We start from the raw sequence: 27151 nt of genomic DNA on the forward strand, positions 1-27151 counted from the left end.
TAGATCATCTTATTATGTTCATAATAACTTAACGGGGGGTGTGTATTTTATACTATTTGAATTAATTTTTACTATGAATATATATATATATATATATAATATATATATATATATATATAAACTTGGTTGTTTGTTTAAAACGTAGTTTTAACAAGTGTAGATGTAACCAACCGTCTTATTAAATAAGAAACACAGAACCAATGCAAAGAAGAAAGCCAAGAGATCAGAGCTAAGAGCCTTACCCTGCAGCTAGCCTCTTAAGCCAAGAGACCTCTCCGAAAGAGACCTACTTCCTGTGTGTTTGTCTTTATATAGTCTTTCTGTTCTGCCTTCTCATTGGTTGTAAACCCAAACCCATGACTGCCTCGTCACTGCCTGTCTGTAGAGACTTCCAGGTCTTCTATGGTTGGGATTGAGATTAAAGGCGTGTATCTCCAATGCTGGCTGTATCCTTGAACACACAGAGATCTACCTAACTCTGTCTACCAAGTGCTGGGATTAAAGGCGTGCGCCACCACTGCCACGCTCTTGCTATGGCTCTAATAGCTCTGACCCCCAGGCAACTTTATTTATTAACATACAATTAAAATCACATTTCAGTACAAATAAAATACCACCATAAACAAGGATTCTTCTTTTTTCTTTTTCTTGTAAACATGCACCTTCTTGTTGGCCAGAGCTTGAGATTTATGAGTTCAGCAGTATGTAAACAGATTGGTTTGTTTGTTTTGAGACAGGGTCTCTCTTTGTAGGCCTGGCTATCCTGAAATTCACTGTTGTGACCAGGCTGGCCTTGAACTCACAGAGATCCTCCTGCCTCTGCCTCCCGAGTGCTGGGATACGTAGATAAAGTTAATGCAGAAAGCTAGAACTTTCTAAGAGCACAGAGCATTTGCTTTACTTCATTCAGCAAGTCTGTTAAGTGCCTGCTCTGAGCCCTGCACAGGTTTCCACACTAAGTAAAATTTGCTTACGCCTGGTAACAGGCGGAAGAAGTCAGATAAGGAATGTGATGACTTTGCATGTTACTGCTGCAGAGGAAGTGAAGATGGGGTAAGGAGAGGACAGAGCAGGCTTAAGCTGCACGTGGGCCAGCTGGACATAAAACAGCAGGTTTCCGTGTCGGAGCTGCTGCTCCAAGATGGAGTCTAGTTTTCAAAACATCATATGGTAAAATGAATTTATTATTTATTTCCTTAATTCATTAAATGGGCTACATTGCTTACTGATTTGGAACTAAATACAATAGGAAAAATTATCTTTAAAATGAATGAAGTCTTTGCTTATGAAGTTATAAATCTATATAATGAAACAATCATAAAAGGCTTTTAAGGTTATTTGATTGTAGAAATAATTGCAGATATCTCTCTTCAAAGGCTTGATAGCTCTGAAATGGATCACAGTGAAAATGAAGAGTATACAATATCTTCACCTTTGCCAGGAAAAAAAAGTGACAAGAGAGACGACTCTGATCTTGTAAGGGTGAGATGCTTGGTTGAGTGTGTGATGCTGTTAATAGTAATAGTTTTATTCGGTTTTGCTCTTTAGCTGGATATTACAATCGTAGTCAAATTTGGGATGTGATATACTTTTTGTAATTTTAGTTTCAAATTTGATATTATAGTTTAGTTTGAGTTTATTTGATTCTTGTCTTTGGGTAAATAATCTTAATTCTTTGTCTTTAGAGTCAAACATGTTTGTTCCATATTCAGAATTGTTCGTTTTTCTTTTTAAACACAGTGTTTTAGTCATGGCCTTAGGAAAAGAGAGTGGAATGAGGTCCCAAAGTCTACCTCTTCCTTTTAGAAAGTCCTTGTTAAGTTTTTAAATATTAGTACAAGTGGCTATCACTTGTAAATGTTACTTGAAGACAAACAGATTTGGTGAAATTTGCTGAGATCAGAATCCATGCTCCAGTGCAGCCCGGTGGGTCTGTGGTGCCTGGGCCCTCGGACTCCCCAGTTGAGCTCTGACCATTTCTTTGTTTTTTGTTTTTGTTTTTTTTTTTTCCATTTTTCTTTATTAAGAAATTTTCTACTCACTCCACATACTATCCACAACCCCCTCCCTCCTCCCACCTCTCACCCCCCACCCCCCAGCCCTCTTTCCCAAGCCACCCCGCAACCCCACATCCCTGAAATCGAGGTTTCCCATGGGGAGTCAGCAGAGCCCAGCACACTGAGCCTAGGCAGGTCCACGCCCCTGAGCTCTGCCCATTTCTTGAGTAACTGACTGAGCTTTCTGAATTCGTTTTCTTGTCTGTGAACTGGATAGTTTAGGCTTGTCAGCCTAATAGTAATGAGTTATTATTCATTAACTGAATAAATGAATTAGCCCAAATAAATTGTTGATGCTGTGTCATTGTTACAATGATTCACCCTGTTGAGCAATAGTGACCGTAAAACAAGTATGTCTGACTCTAATTCAGAAGCAGAGATGGGAGTTATCAATAAAATAGTTACTTTTGCTTTCTTTGGAATTGTATTTGCCCTTCTTGTCTCCCACTGGCATATTTCCAGTATTTTCGAGTTTCTTTAATTTATCTAGCGAAGTTTTACCCAGTGGACTGGCTCAGCAGTTAACAGTGCTTGGGTGTTCTTCCCGACGCCCCAGGTTTGATCCCCAGTAACTGCAGAACCAGGGCATCCAAAGTCCCCTTCTTACCTCCATAGGCACCAGACGTGTGTAATGCACAGATACACATGCAGGCAAAAAACACCTTTACACAGTTTTAAAAGTTTTATCCAAGTAGAATTAAAATTTGATAACTTAGAGAAATGTTGGATCAATAAAAGAAAGGAGTCCTATTGCTGGGTTTCTAGAGATAATACTTAAGTTAGTAAAAATATTTATATTTTTTAATTCTACGTCTTAATCAAGAAAATCCCTGTAATCATGCTTAAAAACAGAGTGATTGATCAGCTCATGATTTCTTTCTTTCGGTAGCAGAGACAAGGGTATTCTAAGTGTGAGACCAGTCCTGGCTTTATAGTAAGCTCCAGGCCACGCTGAATGCCATAGGGAGGCTGTCTCTCTCTCTCTGTCTCTCTGTCTCTCTGTCTGTCTGTCTGTCTGTCTGCCTGCCTGTCTCTCTCTGTCTCTGTCTCTCTGTCTCTGTCTCTGTCTCTCTCTCTCTCTCTCTCTCTCTCTCTCTCACACACACACACACACACACACACACACACACACACACACAACAACAACAATAACAACAGCAACAAACAGGGCTAGGGCTGTAGTTTGTGCTTGTCTATCCTATACAAGGCCCCAAGTTTGATCCCCAGCACTGGAAAGGAAGATCTAGAAAGAACGAAAACATACATATGGTGTCCATGTATGTATGTGTTCATGCATATAGCTCGCTTCTCTCTGGTGAGTTTGCTACACATCAGATGGATTCTGTTCATCATAGTAACAGTCTGAAACAGAATCTAAAAGAAGTAGAAAGCACTTGTGTGGGAAATCTCACAACCAAGAGACTCAGAATGTTGTGTGTTCTTCTGTGAGAAAGAAAAGGTTGGAATGGTGATAGTTTTCTCCCAAGTGAATATGTAGTAAAATTTTAGTGATTTTTTAAAATTTTTTAATTTTTCCCCAATGTGGAAAAATTAGTGGACAATTGAAAAGGGACAGTGTAACCGGCACCAGCCCAACAAGACACAGATCTGTTTAGCTGTGGCCAGTGAGATACAGTGTACTGCTGCCACAGCCCCTAGACACTGTTTCCTAGGGTGGAGAGTCTATAATATCTTCCTGACTCCCCTCCATCAGATTATCCCCTCAAAGCCTCATCTCACATTGGGATATAAAGTCTGCAACACACGAGGGCCACAAACTCAGACAATACCAAAAAGAAAATAAAGGTTAAATATCTTTAAAAGAGTACATGAATATAGGTAAAGTACTAGGTTTCCCAGAAAACAATCCAGACAGAAGAAATAATACCAAGAAACATCCCCTGGGGGGCTTTTCTTTTTGCGATGGAGTCTAACATCCCCCATTCTGGCTTTGAACTCAGTATGTAGCAGGTGATGGATGATCTTGGGCCTCTGATGCCTCCCCTTGTGCATACTGGATTGCTGCTGAGTGCAGCCATGCCTGACTCTATGAAGTGCTAAGGAGCAGTCAAGATGAGCACTTTACCCGCTCAGTCACTTCCTCCAAGTTACAGCTTTTGTTGATTTTTTTTTTTAAACAATAAAATTTTACTTACTAGTATTTATTTTATGTGTTTGGGTGTTTTACATCACATGTGTGCCTGGTGCCCACAGAGGCTGGAAGAGGGCATTGGATTCTTCTAGAACTGGAGTCACAGATGGTTGTGAGCTGCCATGTGGATGCTGGGAATTGAACCTTGATCCTCTGGAAAAGCAGCCAGTGCTCTTAACCACAGAACTGTCTTTCCAGCCCCTCTCTCTGTTGAAAATTTTAAGAGTATAAATTTGCACAGACTTTGTAGAAGTTAAGTCGTACCTACAAGTGTTCATATACTCTCTCATTCTTAGGTCTCTAAAGAATCTTCTCAGTCTCCATTTTCTTATTAATACATAAATTCTCTGAAGATAAAGTAAGATTTTATTTTAAATTTGAAAACCATGGTCTTTTTTTGATTCTTTGTTTTTTATACTGTTCTGTTTTGAATTAGTTAAATCTGGAAAGAAGGTCTCTGGCTCAGAGATGTTTCTGGGTTTTTAGTGTATCCTATAACCTCCATTTAGAAAATAAAAATAGTTCTTTAGGACATCATAGACACACAGAGCACATGGTTACTTTATATCACACACACTGTGTGGTCTAATCACAGCTAGGTGAGCACACTGGGGACAGATGCTTGAATGTCACCTGTCTACCCAGTGACTGAGTTGAGGTGCTCATCTTAACTGAGAGGCACACATATAATAAAGTACTGATTGAGACGACGGCTCCCTTTGAAGCTCTGCATTCTAAATTTACGAATAAAGACTTGTAGGTTGCACACCAGCAGGTAGCCCATACCTAGGAGTGTATGGGGAGCACAAACTAGAGTTTGGGTTTTTAAGAATTAGGAATTCGGAGGGACCTTGGAGGAGTGGGGGTGAGTGTGATCAAAATACACTGCATCAAGTTCTCCAGGAACGAATACAAAGTGTTGTTTTGAATGGAATTCTACTCTTACTCCAAGGACTTGAATAGCCTGGTGAAGCTGCACGTGTGTCATCCCAGCCACTCTGAACTCTATCATGAGAAGAGAGTTTGATGCCGGCCTAGGTGACCTGATGAGGCCTTGAGTCTGCACACTAAATCCAAGAAAAGCAGTACAGAGTTGTGGTTGCAGTCTGTTTAGAGCTGCACATCTCGATAGATAGTCGTGACCAAAGTAGACCGCAGAGGTTTAGGAGTTGTCACGTTGTTCAGAATGCTAAGTGTGTTTGCTTGGCACGCTGGCGCTTCAGCCCAGGGCCTTGCACATGCTAGGCAAGAAGTTTTCTATGAACCACACCCTGAGCCCTAACAGTTTTATTTTTCAAAACTTAATTTTAAAAATTGTGATCCTCCTCCCTCCAGTCTGAGTTGGAGAAGCCTAGAAGTCGGAAAAAAGCATCTGTCCCAGACCCGGAAGAGAAGTTAGGGATGGATGAGCTGACTAAGCTGGTACAGGAACAGAAACCTAAAAGCAGTCAGCGAGGTCGGAAGAGAGGCCACGTGGCTTCGGAGTCAGACGAGCAGCAGTGGCCTGAGGAGAAGAGGCACAAAGAGGAGCTCCTTGAGAACGAGGATGAGCAGAACAGCCCCCCCAAAAAGGTAAAACGAGGCAGGCCGCCAAAACCTCCTGGTGGAGGGTCGTCAAAGGAAGAGCCATCAGTGAAAACATCCAAAAAAGGAAACAAGAAAAAAACTGTCCCTCCTGTGGTAGACGAAGAGGAGGAAGAAGAAAGACAAATTGGAAACCCAGAGCAGAAGTCAAAAAGCAAACAGCACCGTACATCGAAGAGAGCACACCAGAGGTGAGTATGTGTGACCCTGAACTGCGTGTGACCATCGATGCAGTGAATATACTTACCACAGTGTAAATCATAATTTGATGCTATCCACATTTGGGTCTTCCCCAAAGCAGAGCAGAATCTCCTGAAACTAGTGCAGTTGAATCCACACAGTCCACACCACAGAAAGGACGAGGAAGACCATCAAAAACGCCATCACCATCACAACCCAAAAAAAATGTGTAAGTTGTAAATAATATTAAACTTCAAACCAATTTCAAAGTATTTTGCAAAAATCATAAATTTATAAGCATAATTATTGCTGTATTTAAATTCCAAATATTTTGTCCCATTATACTAGGTAAGATATTTTTATAAACTTACCTAGGGGATTAATGGCCCAGTTAATAGTTGTACATTTTTATAGGTCTAGAGAAATCATTATAAACAAATGCTGAATAGTTAGTTATATGGACTTATGGTATAAAAACATACTTTTCAATAATCACTATGCATCAGCCAGGTTTCCTCATTGCTGCAGACTATGATTTTTCTTAATCATTTCTCTCATCAGCATTTCCATTTGGAGAAAAAGAAATGGTACTACACCTTGGTTTTCATCCTTTGAACTCGTATAAAGCAATAGGCAGCACTTTTCTTAAATTCTGTCCATAGAAATGACTGCAGGTTGCTCTTAAGCTTTAAGGTGGTTGGTACTTGCCTATTCACGAGAGAGAGCATTGAATCTACTCGAAGTCATCACCATAATGTGAGCACCAGCCCTGTCGGCTGCGGACCAGGCAGGGCTGTCCTCTGTAATGAACGTAGAACCAGAGTATCATGTCCTGTTAGCCAAGTGTCATCTCTGTTCCTGAGCATGCTCAGTATGTAACTGTACCCAGTACTTGGACTTTTTTTTTTCATAATTAAAACTTTATTGAAAAATTGGCACTGAAATTGAAGTTCACTGTTGGATACCTTCAAAATCAAACATAATTACAGTCTTGGTAATAAGTCTACCAAGACCTGATATTTTGCTTGACTTTTCAGAGCTTCCAGCACGTCTTAGCTAAATGCTTGGGTATCATAGAGTTTTTCCTGTTCCTGTGTGTTCCACAGGAACAGGAAAAGCTGCCTGAGTATCAGTCAGTGCTTCATGCTTTCTTCCGTATAACGTTAGAGGTAAAGGTAAGTGTATTATTGTGACCACTTCCAAAATGTGTTTGGTCCAAAGAACAAAACCGGTCAGATCACACTTTTCAATTTCTCACCCTTATAACTTACTTTTTTTTAATGCGGATATCATAAAGTTAAGGGCTCAAATGGTTGTGATATCCCTTCAAATTTCATAACTCTGTGTTCTGTGAACATTCAAAACCTAACTGTATCTTACAAAATCAGTACAGAAGGAGACTTTTTGTTTTACCTTACACTTCTGGACAGTTCTTTTTCAGAGCTGGAGTAATAATGTGTTATAATTTGTCTGCATTTTGTGTTCTAACTGTAATATAATTGAAAAACATAATCATCATCTATGTAATTCTGTATGGTAGCACAGAACAGACAAGAGTTTTTTATTCTCTTGAGACGTTCTCTCCATTGGGCAGGGAGACACTACGTAGTCATATAGGAATGTGGAACTATAACTCTGGTATGTGTCCTGAAAATATTAGAGCCTTAGAAGAGAATATGGTGGAAGGATTTGGGAGTTCGGAAAGTTTTCTTTTTGGAATGTGACAGTGAATTGATTACATGAAAATACTAGGAGAGAGAGATGAGATGAGGTGAGATGGGATGAGGTGGGATGATGGGATGGGATGATGGGATGGCTCAGTGGTAAATACACTTGCTGCCAAGCCTGCCTGTCTGAGTTCAATCCCCAGTTCTCACATGGTAGGCGAGAACCAACTCCCTCAAGTGTCCTTTGACTTCCACAAGTGCACTGAAGCACACATATGTTAACACATAGTATATAGATATAAAACAGAAGAGGAGAGAGGAGGGGAAAGACCATTCGGAGAATACGATAGTTGAAGTTTCTGAAGTGTGAAAAAATTGGTAAATCCAAGAAACTGGAAAAGGCAAGAGATTTACTGGATTGTAACTAACTGTCAGGAATAGACAGGTAGGCCGGGACAATGTGAAGGAATTTCCAGGGTTATTGGTTCAGTGCAGGGGTTTGTTGGAGTGATACTACCTGTTCTGTGTTTTTCAAGGGTCATTTTGTAAGAAGAACCCAGAGGTAGGAATGAATGGTGGGGAGGAGTGGTGGGTTCAGATTCCTCTCTGTACAATCTAAGGAGGTAAGAGGAAAAGTGCCCAGTTCTCTACTCAGAGGATGCCGCCCTGAGCGGCTTAGTGGGACAGATGTTCTGTGAGGAGGAGGAGGAGAGATGGAGTGGGCATCAGCTTCAGGCTGTGGTGAAGTCCTTTGTGGTAACAGTCTTGGTCACACCTTCCTTCCTTTTCTATAATCTTTGTAAGATTCTCAGAGCAATGCTTGAGAGTCAAAATGGAGATTCATCTCTTACGACATAATTGAGGGTAAAATGACAAGAATTCATGGGTCATTTAAGCCATTTCTTCCAGTGAGTTAATCCACGACTTAGGGTTGGCATTCTCGTTTTTATTTGGTGTGTTTTGCCTTAGCCGTGTAGGACGCTCCAGACAGACAGCTACTAAAGAAAATGACTCAAGTGAAGAAATGGATGTCCTTCAGGCCAGCTCTCCTGTCAGTGATGACACTGCACAGGAAGGAGCCGAAGAGGAGGACATCTCTGCAGGAAGTGTACGTGCTTATTGGAGTGTCGTGGGGGGGTGGGGGGTGGGGGGCGGGTTACAGATGCAGAAAGAGAGCCAGGAAGTATTTCAGTCAGCTCCATTTAGCACTTGCTGTTGGCTCTAACTCTAGATATTCATGCTTTTGCTTATTAGTTTGTCATGTTACTCACTTACCAGCTTGAATAAGGGAAGAAACAAATTTGAGGGGAGCTTGAACTTCCATGAGAACGATAGGTATGGTGATCTCCAGTGAACCTGTCAGCTGAGTGCTGAGTGGTCCCAGGAGTGTAGCGGTGTCATGTTGCCAGTCCAGGCACTGGGATCCACGAACTGTTTATTTGTATTTCACAGATGTTTTTGATGTTTCTGTTTTGAGTCTAATGATAGAAACCAGAAGAAAACCACACAGAATAAAGCTGAATCTTGAAGTAAAATCAGCGTTGGGATTGAATGTCAACTGGCTTTGGCACTGGGTGCTGCTTGTACAGAAGTAGGAGCTGGTGCTCTCCAGGGACATCCTTCTTTTAGATAGCAAATGGTGTTGCTAGTTACCACATATTCTCACTGGAGAAAGAGGAAATTAATACACATAGGAACTGTTTTCTTGACACATTAACACAAAACTTTAGATCAGTTCAGTCAGTTTTCTTCATTTGGGAAACTTGAGTTTGGTCAGTTCCTACATTCCCAGAGCTGGCCTCTGTGGGTTGATTCTCTTGAGTGTGTTCAGCATCCCATCTGCCCAAGGTGCGTTGATATGAATTGCTCTAAAGTGTCTCAGAGCTGGTCTGCTTTGTTTCTTAAAGACTGAGGAGAGGGATTTGAAAGTAAGACTGAATCATCCTCCATAGTAACGGGGAACAACTAACCCTGAGGAGGTCGAGTCAGTTAACCCCTGTGCCTTTTACTTACGCTGTTTTAGACTGACCTTGTTGGGGGTTTTCTATGTTTTTTTTCTTTGTTTGTTTGTTTTTTTTCGAGACAGGGTTTCTCTGTGTCCTGGCTGTCTGGATCTCGCTCTGTAGACCAGGCTGGCCACGAATCTCGAGTGCTGAGATTAAAGGCGTGCACTATCACTACCCAGCTCCTGACCTTGTTTTTGAATCAGAGTTTTAGGCTTCCTCTAGACCTTGCCAGTAAATGGTAGTATGTTTGAACTTGAGGTTGTGTAGATGTGTCTGCAGCGGTTGGGAGCCAAACTCACCAACTTCTGTCCAAGAGTCAAGTATTTTCTTTGCCACAGAAAGTAAGGAGAGAGATGATGAATCTGAGAGTAATTGTTGTGGGCTTGTCCATGTGCAGATACCGTACAAGCTGAGTACCTGAAGATAGAAAGAAAGGAGGAGACAGGTTTAGGGGAAGAAATGAGAAGAAATTCAGAAACGTGCAGGAATAAAGATTGTGTAAAAAGCAATGGTTGTTACTATGGTAAATGTGAATATGCTCACATTAGTTATCTGTTGACTTTTCTCTTCAGCTACGACGGAGAAGTTCCAAACGAGAGAGACGATGAACACATGTCATTGATTTTCATTGTGAAAGCTTTGGGAAAAAAAAAATTAAAAAAACATTTTTTTTGTCAAGTATGAGGCTAAATAAAGCCTTTGATGCACAAAACAGGACTGCCAAAGTGTGGACAGTTGGACCTTTGATGGCCATGAATTTGTGGTCACATGTGTCGGCCATTCACATAGTGATAGCATTGACTGCCGAGTCATGTGAAGGTTTCATGTGTGATGGCTGTATAGACATACGAAAGAAGAAGCGTGTAAATAGCCCTGCCCCATTCTGACTTCTGAAGTGCTTGTATAGCTTCTGTCTGCGGCTTTAAACTGACAGGCCCACTGCTCACGGGACCTGTTCATCTGAAGAGCATCTGTTAGGACGGATCTCGAGCACTGGTCAGTCAGTGTTTGTATTTGTATTCTCTGCAACTTTACTGTGAAATTTGCTTTTCAACAATGGTGTCATTTTCCTGATGTCACTCTTTGTTGGCATTAAATAGTCTCTTCCCCTCTTTGTATCCCAGCTGTGTTTACCCAGGGCACCCTTCGTCTGGAGAGGTGCTAGAGCCTCTCTGCCTGTACACTAGAGCAGCGCCTGTCGGGAGGACACCACACAGATTGTGAAACAGTCCTCAAGTTATTTGATGACTTTACACCTCAGTATTGGTCCCAGAATTTTCTGGCCTTTCATGGCAATGAAAATTTTAAGAAAGAGATTTAAAATATTTTAATTTTAAAGAGTGTGTTATAAAATAATGTACTAAATTCTTTATTCCATTCTATCATCTTTTTTTCAGTTTATATTAATCTACTGTATCAATAAAATTCTGTAATATGATGGGCTTTTAATAGTCTAGAATGTTATTGTGTATAGATACTACTTCTTGAACATTATGTTCAGAAAATGCAAATTATTACACTATAATATAAAATCTGATGTATACACATTAGAAAAGTTCTCTCCATAACCATGTAAAGTTAATCAGAAACAAAAAGTTTTATTGATGCAGTGTATCTTTATAAATCTGTTCTTGAAAGCCAAGTGTTTTGTATTTTATAGTGAGTTGCATGTTCATGAAAAAAATTGCTGATCATGAGATGTGCTTTTTCTGTAAATTCATACTTAGCCATAGTATATGATAGATGACCCCTTAACATAGTTTTTCATCAAGAGTTTATAATTGTACTTTATTTTGGAGCCAAAAAAACTTGTTTGGTGGGGGGTGGGGGTGGGGGTGGCAGTGACATCTGGTGTGGGCTGACACTGTAGGTGTCACACTCTGCTGACACTGAGTCCACTGCATCCAGAGCAGGAGAAAAGGAAATTTGCCTGAGTTCATCTTAGAGATCTGTTCTGTTGTCATTTTATCTGCAAAGTCTAAAAATGGGTTATATAGTTGTATGAACTGCATTTTGAACCGAAATGTATTGGTTACCATCTTATGCTCACCTGAATTAACTTTACTTTTATGGGTGCTGAGTTGTTTTTGCACATTGTTAACAACAGAAGAGAAAACCACATTCTAAGTTACCAAGTTTATTATATCAGATACAGAGCATTTTCATAGAGTATACCTTTATGTTTAAGGTATGTTTCCAGAATTGGCTATAGTAGATTGGGGATGCAATAAAGAAGTGACTATTTTAGAAAACAACACTTTGCTATTTTCCTGTATGTATCGCAGATGATGTGATTATTTTTCTTTTAAATATCTCCTTATGTTTATGAAACACTTTATTTTTAAAAAGACGTTTGAATTGTGTCTTAATCTTTCAGTGTTGAACAGTGCTGACACCAATGGGGATGGGAGGCTGCTGTCTATGGGCAGCTCACATTGGATTATGATACTTGGGAGTTTCAATGTTTCCTTAGCTCGGCTCTCGAAACAATGCTGTTTCAATTTCAACAGTACAAAAGCACGTTTTTAAATCTATGCCATAGATAATAAAGGATAGCTTTGTATTTTTGTCATCAACTAAACTGCATTGGAAATATTTATGGAAATATATCTTTAAAGCCATTTTATAAAACATACAAAAATTATTATGGAGGATTTTTATTTGCATGATCATTGTTCACCAAATTTCATTGCACATTAATGCTGTGCATCGGTTCATGACAAAACCACGGTCATTGTAGATTTCGTTTGTGTTCTTTGCCAATAAGTCTATAATTTTTTAACCTGTCTGTTCACTTTTTGGGAGGATTATGATCTAAAGTTTTCATTTTTGTGTAGAGAAATAGGTGCAATAATGATCAAAGTTTTTGTCCTGAATCTTCATCTTAGGGACTTACTCTATGTTTAAATATTAACACTTCATGCACTAATATTTGGAGAGCCACATACTTTACAGTAAAGCTAGGTGTGTATACGACATTAATTGCCGACAGTTGTTAGCACACTGCAGTGATCATACTCCCTTTGAGAATATCTGACATCGAGGACCTGTGTAGCTCATTGTAACCCGCGGCCCGTGGGATCTGTTGACTCCCAGGTGAGCTTTGCTTGTTATGTACAACACTAAGTGGATTCAGTGCTCTCCACTGTGTGTGAGTTAGAAACATGCTGTAGAACTGTACTTGACATGAAAGCTTAAATGACTCTGTGTCGTCTTCTTACAAGAGTTCCTTTTGCCTACTGGAAGACTATTGGGGGTTTAATGATGTGTTTAATGTAGGCATCTCTCTACCACATAGTATTATGTTACCATAACGAATGAATGGTTCTTAGATAACCAATTTTCAGACAGAGTTTTGGGTTTTCTGTGAAGTTAAATAAACATAAAAGCTCATGTAATTATATTTTTATGTGACTCAATATATATTTACCAGAGAAAGTCATGTTTTGTGATTTTTAATTTTGGAGTCTTTGTTCCTCTGTGACGTTTATCTAAACTTTATGTTTAAACTTTTCATGCAATATCTTGGCTGCCAGAAATTTTACTAAAACCTAAGTTAAAGAATTACCGAACTAAGAAATAATGTAAATTTTGAAACTAAGTGCTATGAAAATAAGTTACTAGACAGCTTATTTATTCAGTAAACATTATGAACCTATTGCATGCCAGTCACTCAATTTTTTATTCAGGGTGAAGTTGAAGTTTGATCAAGACAGACTAGTCCCCTGCCTTTGTGGTATTTATGTTGTTTGGGGAGTAAGTGTGTTAAAAAAGAAAAGTTGTGCCGGGTGGTGGAGGTGCACGCCTTTAATCCCAGCACTTGGGAGGCAGAGGCAGGTGGATCTCTCTGAGGTCAATGCCAGCCTGGGCTACAGAGTGAGTTCCAGGAAAGGCTCCCACCTACACAGAGAAACCTTGTCTCAAAACACCAAAAAAAAAAAAAAAAAAAAAAAAAAAGATTCTTTGGAGGGCTGGAGAGATGGCTCAGTGGTTAAGAGCATTAGCTGCTCTTCCAGAGGTCCTGAGTTCAATTCCCAGCACCCATGTGGTGGCTCACAACATCCGTAATGAGATCTGGTGCCCTCTTCTGGCCTGCAGGCATACATGCAGGCAGAACACTGTATATTAATAAATAAATCTTTAAAAGAAAGAAAGAAAGAAAAGTTGTGAAAAATGCTGTGAACAGCCCTGGAAGAAGCTATTTGGGAAGAAGCCACTTAGGTAGACTTAAATAGTTGAGTTATTCAGAAGTGAGTCTGGAGCTGCTGTGTGCCGACCGGGATCTGTAACTATAGGGTATCTTGGGCCTACGAGTGTGCTAGCTGTTGGGACCTGGTGCTGAGGCAGTCTGCTCTGGCTGCTGTTTGTTTCTTGTGTTTGCATCCTCAGGTTGCATGTGTGTGTCGATGGCACTTGCTGATGTGGGGGCCTGTCCTCTAACTGATCCTCTAAAGAGGAGGAATCCTTTGCATTAGTTATGAACTATTAACTCGGGTTTCTCTCCTCCATCTGTCCTTCATCATCTTAGACCTTTTAGCTCTATAAAATGCTTCTGTTTTCTTTGATCTCTTGTAGTCGTTCTTTAATTTTATATTCGGTTGTGTTCTTTAGTGGTTTCCCTGTAGGTTACAGTAGATGTTTGACTTCCTGTAGGTTCACACACTGTTGTGTTTGCCACCTTCACCACAGGTGGGAAGTTCCTAACAGTTGAGATGTTCGCCACTATTGTGTGCAATAGTCCCTGTGTACGCATGCTCGGTTACGCATGCTCGGTGTGCTGGTTACTTTTGCGTTACTCTGTGCCTGACAGCAGCAGCTTGGGGAGGAAGAGTGTATTTGGGATGTAAGAGCATATACCTGCACTGGGGTGAGGAGCTCAGAGCAGCAGATGGGAGTCTTGAGACTCTTTACTGAGATCTCTGGAGATACCTTGGTGAGACAGGAAGCAGGTTGGGTAGTTGGTTTTTCAAGGCCCTCTAGCCCCAGAGAGCCAGTTCCTTTAGCTAGGCCTCACCTCCCAAAGGCCACCAGTTCCCCAAACCAAGCAAACAGCTGGGGGCCAGATGTTTAAACATGAGTCTATGGCCCACAATTTTTTTTTTTTTTTTTTTTTTTGGTTTTTCGAGACAGGGTTTCTCTGTGTAGCTTTGCGCCTTTCCTGGAACTCGCTTTGGAGACCAGGCTGGCCTTGAACTCACAGAGATCCGCCTGGCTCTGCCTCCCGAGTGCTGGGATTAAAGGCATGCGCCACCACCGCCCTATGGCCCACAATTTATATCCAAACCATAACTTCCTACTTGTGCCTGCTTAGGTTTATGGTCCTCTCAATGCAATATCCAGCTTCAAAAGTCCCCATAGTTTCACAGTTCCAATACTGAACAAAAGTTCAAAGTCTCTTCTGAGAATCGGGCCAGTCTCTCAAAACTGAGTCCTGAAGAAGTGAAAATCCAACTTAGCTTGCACACAGCACATGAGGGAGCAGAGTCAGACAGCATCTCAGGAAAAGTGGGACATAGTAACACCAACACACAGCAGCAGGTCAACCCCAAGCCCTACGGTTGTCCCCCACATGTGCTGCAGGTGCTCTCACCTGCAGCACGTTGACCTCTCCGCTTGGAACTTGTTGTTTTCCTCACTGAGTGCTCATGCTGTTGGGTCTCCCCTGCAGGTCTGGCTTCTCTGGATCTCTTGGCTTCCTTGCAAAGAATCAGGTCCTCCCCGTTGATGTCCACCCTTGGTGCCTTTCTGAGACTGGCACAAGCTTCCATGACCTCTTCACTCATTCTTCACCTGTAAAACCAGCACCATGTAGATAATAGCACCAAGTTCTACTGGCTTCAGGTGTAGCCTAGTCCTTTTCTGTGGCAGTCAGCGAGCAACTGCCTGGCTAACCACAGGCAGTGTTCCAATAGGGAAGGCTGGAGGAGCCTTTGATGGGTGCGGCCTTAACCAGCGCAGTGTTTCTCTATTCAGTTTAATCAGCGCATCAGTTTCTTTGCAGTTACAGCTCCATTGTTATGTCTGCCTGTCCACAACTTTAACAGTGGCTGTAAACCTTTCCCTAGCAAATTACACCATTTTCATGTCTTTGTGATCTAACTTAAGCGTGAATGAGTAGTAACCACGTTGTAGGCTTTCTGTTACTCTGTCTTAAGATTTCTTCTGCCAAGCGGCTCAGTCTATGGCTTTTTTAATTCAGCCACGGTCATAATTCCAGGACATGAGCAGAATACAGTCAGATTCTTTGCTATAATGAACATGAATACTCTCTAACTCAGTTCCTCTAGAGCAGTGGTTCTCAACCTTCCTAATGCAGTTCCTTTAATACAGTTCCTGACGTTGTGATGATCCCTCAACCGTAACATTATTTTCATTGCTACTCATGACCTTAATTTTGGTACTGTTATGAATCGTAATATAAATATCGATGTTTTCCAGTGGTCTTATGTGACCCCAGTGAAAGGGTCATTTGACCCCCAAAGGGGCAGAGACTCACAGGTTGAGAACCACTGCTATAGACAGTTCCATCTCTGAACTTGCTGGGATGGGGCCTGTGCTGTCTCTGTTTGGCGTGCTGATCTTTTGAGGCCCCACCAGAGTGGCCCATTTGTGCATCTGTATCTTCTTACAGCATTCTAGGGTTTCTCTAGCGTGTAGCTCCAACATCTTCAACATTTCCCCTGCAGACCATTTCCAAGAGCCTATGAACTACATGGCCCTATTTCTTGATACCAATGACCTGTATTGGTAACTTGTCTCATGTCTCTGACAGGAAGTCTGATGAAAGCAATGTAAGGGAGGAAGTAGTTTTTGTTTGTCTGTCTCCTGGCTCACAGTTTAGAGACTCCAAGTCCATCATGGCAGGGAATATGGCTCTCTGATAATAGAACATTCAGCTAGGACTTCACATCTAGGCAGAACAGGAAGCAGAGCCTGGATATAAATTTCAAACCTCCCTCCTATCCTCATTCTGAGTCATGTCCCCTAGGTCACACACACACACACACCCCCACCCCCGCAAAGAGTCCAAAGCAGTGCCAGCAGCCATAGACCATGTGTTGGGACACATGGGCATGTTGAGGACATTTGACATCTAAGCCATATCGTGGCATCTGAACATTAGTGGCTTTGTTCATTTGGGAATGGAGAGCAGCGTGACTGAAGCAAATTTACTTGGAGAAGGGGTGTAGGAGAAGAGCACTGTGTGTGGAGCTTTAAGACTAAGCTACCAAAGGAGCAGCAGCAGCTTCTGGAACAGAAGAATGGGAGTATGAGGCGGAGGCGCCACTGTGGTCGAGAGAGAGAGAGAGAGAGAGAGAGAGAGAGAGAGAGAGAGAGAGAGGGGGGGGGGGGCAGGCGTGCGGGGAGGTCTGGGATGTTGAGGGACAGAGTTGGGCAGTGCAGTTAGATAGCTGTCATGTATAAGGAGCAGCTTAACTGCCTCAAGATTGTCTTCAGAAGTTTGCAAATAGAAATTGCTAGAACCAAGTTCTTTAGTGCCATTATTCAAATGGCAAAGCTGTGCACATTGAGTAGAAGCCAGTCAAACTTTAAAGAACCAACTCAGAGGCAACTGAAAGGAAAGTAAGGAAATAACTTCTGAGATGAAGATTGGGGTGCTTGTTTTTATTCGTATCTATTTGTTTTTAGACCTAAGCCATACTCAATACCTGTATTTCTTTTGTTGTTGTTGTTTTGTTTTTGATTCTTATATTTTTGGTTGTGAGCCTAGCCTTTAACGGCTGAGCCATCTCTCCAGCCCTTGTTTTTGATTCTTCAAGACAGAGTTTCTCTGTGTAACAGCCCTGGTTGTCTTGGAACTCACTCTGTAGACCAGGCTGGCCTCGAACTCAGAGAGATCTGCCTGCCCCTGCCTCCCAGAACTGGGATTAAAGGTGTGCTCCAGTATGCTCAGCAAAACCTATCTGTCTACAGCCTTTGCCTTTATACTCTTTAAAAGTAGTTTGTCAGCACACGCTCATGTGACTCGTCCCTTGTAGAAACTACATGGTGTGGCACGGGCAGGCCAGGGTTATTGTCACTGTGTTGTTGTGGCATTCACTGTTGCAGCTGGGTCCCTGCACGGAATAATGCCTGTGGCCCTTGTGCTGGTCCTGTGCAGGGGCGTGGAGAGACCCCTGGAAGTAATTATATATTGCTTTTGAAAAAGCCCGATACTGGCTTTGGTTTTTGCTAATTCTGTGACACAGATATTCATTGTTCATTCTCATCGCTACAAGTGAAGCAGCATTGTCCAGTGTTTTCACATTTTTAAAAAATTCATTTTCTGTGTTGTCTATATTTCCTGTTTGTCTACTTTCCCTAAGTCCTTTTTTCTTTTTTTCTTTTTTTCTTTTTTTTTTTCGAGACAGGGTTTCTCTGTGTAGTTTTGTTGCCTGTCCTGGATCTCACTCTGTAGACCAGGCTGGCCTCGAACTCACAGAGATCCTCCTGGCTCTGCCTCCCGAGTGCTGGGATTAAAGGTGTGCGCTACCACCGCCTGGTTTTTTGTTTGTTTGTTGTTTTTTAATCATTATTTTTTGAGAATGGGTTTTGAATTTTAGTCATAGCTTATTTCTTACTTTTAGTCATACCTTATTTTCTGTGAAGAGACACCATGACTAAGGCAACTTACACAGAAGAATGAGTTAATTGGAGGCTACAGTTTCAGAGCATAAGTCCATTATCATCATGCCAGGAAGCATGGCCACAGACAGGCAGGCATGGCATTGGAGCAGCAGCTGAGAGCTTACATCTGATCCACAAGCAGTAGGTAGAGAGCTGGGAATGGTGTGGGCTTTTGACTCTCAAAGCCTGCTCCCAGTGACACACCTCCTCCATCAAGGCCACACCTTCTAATCCTTCTCAAACAATTCCACCAGCTGGGGACCAAGCATTCAAACAATATGAGACTATGGGGGCAGTGTAATTCAGACCACCACAACTTGTGATATTTCATTTCCTATTTTAAAAGATAGTGTATTTTGGGTTTGTACATATGCTGTGTGAGTGCATCACCTTCCTGGGGTTCTTTACATACTAAATTTTCTTCCAGGATAGAATTTTTTTTTTTAATCACACACTATAGAAATGTTTACTTTTAAACTTTTTGGTTTTTTTGAGATGTTGGGGATCAAACAGTCTGCATGCTGAATTAAGTAAGTGTACTACTACTGAACTATACCCCAACCCAATTCCCACCTTTACTCTATTTTGAAAAATAAAATGGACTGTGTTGTCTAGATTAGCCCTGGACTCACTGCTTTCCAGGCAAACCTTGAGTTTGAAGTCTTCCTGCATCCTCCAAAGTCCCTTAGTATAACTCGGCACTACCAGGCCCGGCTCCGTCTTGTCACTAGCAACTCAGTGGTGTTCCTGTTTCATCTGGCTTCTGTGTTTCATGTTCATTATAAGATATTGAAAATACCTTCCTATTTTCTTCTGATACTTTGACTCTACATTGTTACTTAATCTCGGGACTATTTTGCATGTTGCTTGTCACTGTAGTTAGAAATGACACAGATCAGGAACTGCGTCTTCCCTGCACCTCAATCTGTTTCTGACTTACGTCATTGGTCTCTTCGTGCTCATGTCAACACTACCTTCCTACATCTATGTGGTGGTTTGTTTTTTATATAATATTTTATTGTACTGTTTTTTCTTCCTTTTTTTTTCTTTAGTTAAAAATTTTTTTAATTCGTTTTACATACCAACCACAGATTCCCCCTTTCATCCCTTCCTCCAAGAGGGTAAGTTCTCCTGGGGGGGACAGCAAAGGCTGGTACATTTAGTTGAGGCAGTACTCAGCCCCTCCCCCCTGCCTCAAGGCTGAGCAAGCTCTCCAACCATAGGTAATGGGATCCAGAAAGCCAGCTTATGCACCAGGGATAGATACTGGTCACACTGCCAGGGACCCCTCAAACAGACCAAGCTACACAACTGTCTCCTGTATGCAAAGGGTCTAGTCCGCGCTCCCATGCGGGTTCCACAGCTGTCAGTCTAAAGTTTGTGAGTTCCTATGAGTTTGGTTCAGTTGTCTCTAGGTTTCCCCATCATGATCTTGATGCCTCTTTTTCATAGAATCCTTCCTTCCCTTCGACTGGATTCCCAGAGTTCAGCCTGGTGCTTGGTCTCTGCATCTGCTCCCATCAGTTACTGGATGAAGGGTCTATGATGACAGTTAGGGTATTCACCAGTCTGTTTACCAGAGTAGGCCAGTTCAGGCACCCTCACCACTATTGCTAATAGTCTAATCTGGGGTCATCCTTGTGGAGTCCTGGGAATTTCCCTAGCACCAGTTTCTCCCTTACCCCATAATGTCTCCCTCTATCAAGATATCTCTTTCTTTGTTCTCCCACTCCATCCCTTCCCTAGCTTGACCACCCTGTTCCCTCATGTTCTCATTCCCCATCCCCTTCCCTCTGTTGCCCCCCTCCATCCTCAATTTATTCATGGAGATCTCCTCTGTTTCCCCTTTCCAAGGTGATCCGTATATCCCTCTTAGGGTCTTCCTTATTGGCTAGCTTCTCTGGAGCTGTGGGTTTCAGTCTGGCCATCCTTTGCTTTACATCTAGTATGCACTTATGAGTGAGTAAATACCATGTTTGTCCTTCTGAGTCTGGGTTACTCACTCAGGATGATATTTTTTAGTTCCATCCATTTGCCTGCAAATTTCATGATGCCATTGTTTTTTACAGCTGAATAATACTCCATTGTGTATATGTACTACATTTCCTTTATCCATTCTTTAGTTGAGGGGCATCTTGGTTGTTTCCAGGGTCTTGCTATTACGAATAATGCTGCTATGAACATAGTTGAGCATGTGTCCTTGTGGTAAGATTGAGCATTCCTTGGGTATATGCCCAAGAGTGTGGTATAGCTGGGTCTTGAGGAAAATGGATTCTCAATTTTCTGAGAAACCGCCATACTGATTTCCACAGTGGCTGTATAAGTTTGCATTCCCACCAACAGTGGAGGAGTGTTCCCCTTGCTCCACATCCTCTCCAATATAAACTGTCTTCAGTGTTTTTGATCATGGCCATTCTGACAAGTGTAAGATGGTATCTCAGAGACATTTTGATTTGCATTTCCCTGATGACTAAGGATGTTGAGCAATTCCTTAAATGTCTTTCAGCCATTTGAGATTCTTCTGTTGAGAATTCTCTGTTTAGCTCTGTAGCCCATTTTTTAGTTGGATTGTTTGGTATTTTGCTGTCTAGTTTCTTGAGTTCTTTATATATTTTAGAGATGAGCCCTCTGTCAGATGTGGGGTTGGTGAAGGTCTTTTCCCATTCTGTAGGCTGTCTTTTTGTCTTATTGACAGTGTCCTTTGCATTATAGAAGCTTCTCAGTTTCAGGAGGTCCCATTTATTAAGTGTTGCTCTCAGTGTCTGTGCTACTGGTATTATATTTAGGAAATGATCTCCTGTGCCGATGCTTTCTAGGCTACTTCCCACTTTCTTCTCTGTCAGGTTCAGTGTAGCTGAATTTATGTTGAGGTCTTTGATCCACTTGGATTTGAGTTTTATGTGTTTTTATACTTACTAGAATTGTTTCAGTTTTGATTTTAAAAATACCTTGATGATTCTTAGCTAATCTTAGTCCTTTCTCAGACAAACTGCTTGCTAACTTCCATTTTGAAGATCCAGGTGATAGCTTTAGAAATGGCCTTCCATATATAAACTACTTAAGACTGGAAGTCTTCATACTTGCCCCCAGGGGATGGTTGTGGGGGTGTATAGTGTCCCACTGTGACAGAGCACTCCATAGACAGTTACACTCTACATTTTCTTCATCAACTGCCATTCACTACACAGAGAAGCTTCTCTGAGGAGTTTTGAGAGTCACATTAATCCATGGTGTCACTGATGCTGTACATTTGGCCAAGAGCCATGGCTGAGCTCACTGGCTCAGGGATGAACCTACTAGTATTAGTTTGAAAATAGTAGTAGAAATGGACAGAGTATCAAGCTACCCTCTAAAATTATAACTTAACATAATGAATTCCATTAGTAGACTGCACGTGTAACCCTTGTCAAATTAACCAGTTCTATCGGCTGTTAGATTCAGTTTGTGAAGATGTCACTGTTCATACGTGCATGTCAAGTTCAGAAACATAATTTCCTATGTTCTTATTCCAGGATTGGTGTATTCCAGGATTGGGTCGTCTAGAATGAATGTAATTGGGAGATCCATCTGTAGTTTTCTGTGAAACAATATAGTATAGGATTGTTCTGAACATTTTTCTTTTTTGAGACAGGTTCCTCTGTGTAGTCTTGGCTGTCCTGGAACTCGCTTTGTAGACCAGGCTGGCCTCGATCTCACAGAGATCCACCTGCCTCTGCCTCCTCAGTGCTGGAATTAAAGGCATGTGCCACCACCACTGGGCTGTTTCCAAACGTCCCTAAGATTGCACTTTGTTAATATTTTTTTCAGTTAGAATAGTTCACATAACCAGGAATAGTATAATAAGCATGGTCTCGTGCTCCAATTTAAAGGATGTTAGCATTTTGTTCTTTGTTTTAGTGTGTACAAAGTCTGCCCTCCTTGTTCTCCCTAGTCCCTGTAGGTAAGCAATAAAAACCTCTCAGGAACATTTAACAAACTATGGTTCTTTTGCTTAGTGAACATTTCCTGTGTGCAGATGTCACAGTGACTGTGGAATGACCAAGTTTGTCCCTGTCTGTTGGAGAGGGTAAACTCACCTTTAGCAAATAGAATATCTATGGAAAGCTACAGTTCCTCTGCTTGTCTGTTTTTAAGAACTTAACTTTTAGTAATATGAGCAATGTTAAAAAGTGCACCTAGTGCTTTTAGCTGCTCCCCGTTCATACATCATTTTAAAATCAAAACATTCGTGTGTGTCATCCCCATGCCTGTTTGCATCTCCATTTTACGCAGATTTTCAAAATCTTTAGTGCAATTTGTCTTAAATTTTTACAGAAAATGCCTATATCTTGAAATTTGTGTTTTACCTTTGAGATTGTGCTGTCAAAGCATGTGTCATAAACTCAGTGATGGGATCCTTGATCCAGTGATGCTGTCCACTTCCAGACAAGAGGGTAATAGTCCTTAGAGCACTTAACAGAAAAGATAGAAACGTGGATCGTTGCTCTTCTGGTCGCTATGACAAAGGACTTGACGAATACAGCGTAAAGATGGGAGGGGTTACTGCACAGTTGGCAGGAAGCGAACCCCTGGCTGTGGCAGCGGGACTGTGAGGCAGCTGGGCACATCGGTCCATAGGAGGAAGTGGAGAGATCAATGTTGGTGCTCAGCTTGCTCTCTGGTGGGTGACTCAGGCTCACAGTCCGGGTTGAGCCTCCTCTTTAAGCCTCTCTGGAAATGCCCTCACAAACATGCCTAGGGGTATGTCCTTAGGCTATTCCAAATTCAGTTGGGTTGACATCTCGACATATAACTGAGAATATTTGTGCCAAAGGTAAGTGATACCTAAACTATGTTGCTGTGTTCTGGTATCCACCCCTGGTATTTTTTCAAACCCCAAACAATTGCACATTACCCAGACTATAGTTAGTCTGGCCTGTTATTTGCTTTATTTCCTATTTATTATATAGTCTGTCTGTGTTCTTATCCAAGCTTCGTCTTCACTGTCCGCTTATGACCTACATCTGTTGATTTGGCTTATGGCTCCAGACGAATAAGAGACCATCACGGTGGGAAGTGTGGCAGCAACAGTGGACATGGCAGCTGAAGCCGAAGGCTCGCACTTGAACCACAAGCAGAGTGGAGAGTGTAAACTGGAGATGGTGCAAGCCTTTGTTTCCAAATCCTACTCCTAGAGACCTACTTCCTCCAACAAGGCCACACCTCCTAGACTTCCCCAAACAGCACCATCAACTGGGGACCAGATATTCAAATGCCTGAGACTGTTGGGGACATCTCATTCAAACCCCTGTATGACTCATTAGGCTTATCCTTTCAGGCCAGGTATGATGTGCATGCCTTTAATCTCAGCACCCAGGGAGGCCCGGACTGCTCTCTGTGACTTGGAGACCAGCTTGGTCTACATAGATGGTGCCAGGCCAGCCAGAGCAGCGTAGTGCGAACCTGTCCCCTACTAAATACCCGCCCCACAAACAGACAAAAAACAACAACGAAGAAGATCCTTTTCGGGGCTCGAGTGGTTCATACTACAGCTACAACTGAAAGTGACTTTTGAAAGTCCTTCACAGAACCAAAGTGACTCGGCTTCACAGTGTCTCTTCCAGGAGAGACTCCTAACTCACACTGCGGGACTCTCCACCCAGCGACCTCTTCTCTCTTCCTGCCCACATCGATTCCATCGGCCATCACTGTGACCATACTTTCGTTCTTCCAGTCTTCTGGGAAAGGGACCTGCGTAGAAGACTTAATCGTTTAAGGCTTTCAAAGTAAACTTGGCTTTACTTTCCACTCACTGCAGCCCTTGAAAACAAAAGAGCTAAAAGAAGCCGAAAATTGTATATTCTATTAAAGAAGCAGCCCTAAGATCATGTCACAAATGAGGAAGAATATTTGCCAAGTTACTTAGACCTGAACCAAGTGAACCCCCAAAGCAATAGGTGGCACAAGCTTGGAAAGGAAATCTGAAAATGTCACCACCATGAAAAGTCCATAAGGACTCGGTTCACATCCCCTGTGACAATGATAAAGATTGAGAGGGCCTTTGGTGAATCACTTACCTTTTCTCCGTCCTTCAAATGGAGGGAGAGTTGATCTGGGAGCAAGAACTAACCAAGGGGAGCCGCACCTGCATGCCTCACTTGTAGCTGTCCACTGAATTCGCTTAAGGGAAGCATCGAGATGGGTCTCCGGGCGTGGGTGGAGTGATGTAGAAGCTGAGTCCAGATGTGCCCCCAGATGTGCCCTGCCACCTTGCGTGAGACCATTGTGAAACCCAAATTGAAACATGCGACCAGTAGCCAGTCTCTCCCACAGTGCTCTGGGTATTGCAGATGACAGGTCTGGGTAAACCTGTCATTCTCAGAAGATGAGTAAGGGGCGGAAATGAACCATTGCAGGGGCTGTGAATAGTCACCCCAACCTGACATCCGGGTCCTTCTACCCCCTTTACCTCCTCTTCTCAAAAGGGGCAGAATAAGGAAAGACAGCATCAGGGACGGGTTTAGTTGAGATGTTCGTCCTCAGGGAATTACAGGACTTGGGTTCTGGAAAAGACCTCACAGAAATGATTGTGAGAGAAAGAACGAGCTACAAATAGAGCTCAGAGCATGGAAAGGAGCAAAATAATGTTAAGTCCTGTGTCCATGAAACAACACCCTCTCTGGCTGCCACGGGCACCCCCACACACGTGGTATCCACTTAGACACATAAGAAATACCCCCTCTTCTGAGGCAGGGTTTTCCGTGGTAGCCCTGGCTGTCATGGAACTCACTATGTAGACCGGGTTGACCTCAAAGTCAGAGATCCCCCAACCCGTGCCTCCGAGTGCTGGGATTAAAGATGTGTACCACCACGCCTGGCTAAAATCGAATTGCTTGGGAAATTTTTCTGATTTTCCCAGGTCAAGTGGGAGGTGGGGGCAGGGGTGTCCTAGATGAATACCCAAAATGTGCTGTAAGTTTTTCTGCTTCTCAGGCATGTAAATAACCTTGACCAAGTTACATAACTTCTCAGATTCAGCCAGGCATGGTGGCACGTATACTTTAATTCCAGTACTTGGGAGGCAGAGGCAGGTTGGGTCTCTGATTTCAAGGCTAGCCTGCTCTATATAGGAGTTCCAGGGTAGCCAGGGCCACATGATGAGACTCTCCAGTGCCAACAGATTGCATACATATAAGAGCATACTGGGCACTGAAGTGCTAGAAGGAAAGTATGGCTGTTTTCCAAGATGGCCATTGTGACTAGAGCGCAGTAAAGGAGGGAGAGCTGTGCACTCCCTGAGCCCCGGCCATCAGAAGGACGAGGAAGGCCTTATTCTTGAAAGAGGAAGCAAAGTAGTCATATGCAGAGGACCCTCTGACGACTGTGATCAGGACAGACTGAAAGAAGAACGGAGGCCGGAAGGTTCATTCAGGGGGCTGCTGTGCTAATACGGGTAACAGATGACTGGAGTGGCCTCAGTGGACTGGGGAGACGAAGGATGTAACAAAAGCAATTGGATCGGGATAGTCATTAAATGTAGAGGCCGCAGGTGCCTGATGCATTCTCTGATGCCTTGTTGGGTATGAGCTGTAAGAGAAGGCACCTGACCAAGCAGGATGGAGTTAACATTAGCAGAGGGCCGCTAAACCATTATGAAAGGAAGTCACGTGGCCTCAGTTGGAATGAGCCTATTCCCAGATCTTAACATGAGGAGCTTAAGCCGACACATGTGGATTCCTGGTTTCATTCAACTCTAATGTTCCCTCCAGAACCTGGAGAAATTGGACAGAGGAGCCCGTGCACTTGAGTGGACACAGTTGAGCCCAACACAGATCGCTGCAGAAGCGCCTTACCTTCTGCTTGTCTCTGTTGTGGGATATTCACCAGAGAAGACTGCTAAGACATGGGTTTAAGTCTGTATTAGCCAGCTGGTAACTACACTGGGATCCCAGTGTAGCCCTGAGCCTTTCTTAGGGTGAGCTTCTAAGCACAAAAACCATGTCCTGGGTTGACATACTTCAGTTAACGAGCAGTTAGCCAGAAGCAGAACTACAGAAGCCAAAAAGCAAGGTTAGTACATTTAGAGACTTTCCCAGAGCTATGGACTTGGATGGAATAGGTGTTTTAGTTTTGGCAGGTGGTTCTGTGTACATGCTGAGTTTTACAGCCTGAATGGTACTTCCATCATGGAGTCAGTTGTGTTAAGACTCAGGGGCCCCGGCCCATTCTTCTCCAGCCTTTCTACATAGGAGCCAGCACTGCTCTGCTTAAAATCTCCTAGCCCATCACCACTAGAACGAAAGCCAGGGTACCCACAGTGGGCTGTAGAGACCTGCCATCTGGCCTTTGTGATGTTTCTGATTTCATCCTCTCCTGTTCTCTCCCGCACGCTCTGCCACCTCACAAACGTGTTCAGCATCCCTCTAAAATACCAGGAGATGTCATGCTCTCGTCTGACCCAGCAGCCCTTTCCCTGACTTCTTACTTAAACCACATTCCTGTTACTCTTTCCAGTTTTGACTTTTTCCTCCATAGACTCACCCCCTCCGAGTAGATGGTGTAAATTTTACATTTTATTGCCTGTCACCATCTGCTTGAATAGGAGAGTCCTGGCAGGCAGCCTGCGCGTGTGCAGTGTGAACAAAGGAATTTCACTTTGTAAGTGCTCACCTGAGAAGAAAGAAGCATTAACTCTCGAGTTGGCAGCAGCGTTAGGAAGTGAACCAAGGCAGCCTTGGTTCAAAGGCCTTTGTAACTGTAACCAAGACATAAACTTTTTTTTATTGTACTGACACCAGTACACGTGTTAGTGAAAGTGAACAGTCACATTTTCCTTTCCACTTTGACTCCTGTCTTCTGCCCTAATTGCTCTAATTAATCTCTAATCTGTGTAGCAAA

The 27151-nt window shown here is 42.6% G+C and overlaps 1 protein-coding gene across 6 annotated transcripts in view; it reads left to right on the forward strand.

The window, feature by feature from the left end:
- The window catches only part of Pds5b (PDS5 cohesin associated factor B), a 152477-nt gene extending 140576 nt beyond the window's left edge, over window positions 1-11901 (forward strand). For 2 of the 6 annotated variants that reach the window (XM_059249704.1, XM_059249705.1), the window contains exons 31-35: window positions 1377-1482; window positions 5545-5984; window positions 6092-6202; window positions 8610-8748; window positions 10219-11901. In XM_059249704.1, coding sequence (XP_059105687.1) covers window positions 1377-1482; window positions 5545-5984; window positions 6092-6202; window positions 8610-8748; window positions 10219-10254 — 832 coding nt within the window. In that variant the 3' untranslated portion in view covers window positions 10255-11901. The remainder of the gene's footprint in view (window positions 1-1376; window positions 1483-5544; window positions 5985-6091; window positions 6203-8609; window positions 8749-10218) is intronic. The other 4 variants (XM_059249707.1, XM_059249706.1, XM_059249708.1 and 1 more) reach the window with 4 other exon arrangements.
- The last annotated feature ends 15250 nt before the right edge of the window (window positions 11902-27151 follow it).

The sequence above is a fragment of the Peromyscus eremicus genome, chromosome 23 (genome assembly GCF_949786415.1).
Source record: "Peromyscus eremicus chromosome 23, PerEre_H2_v1, whole genome shotgun sequence".
NCBI lineage: Eukaryota > Metazoa > Chordata > Mammalia > Rodentia > Cricetidae > Peromyscus > Peromyscus eremicus.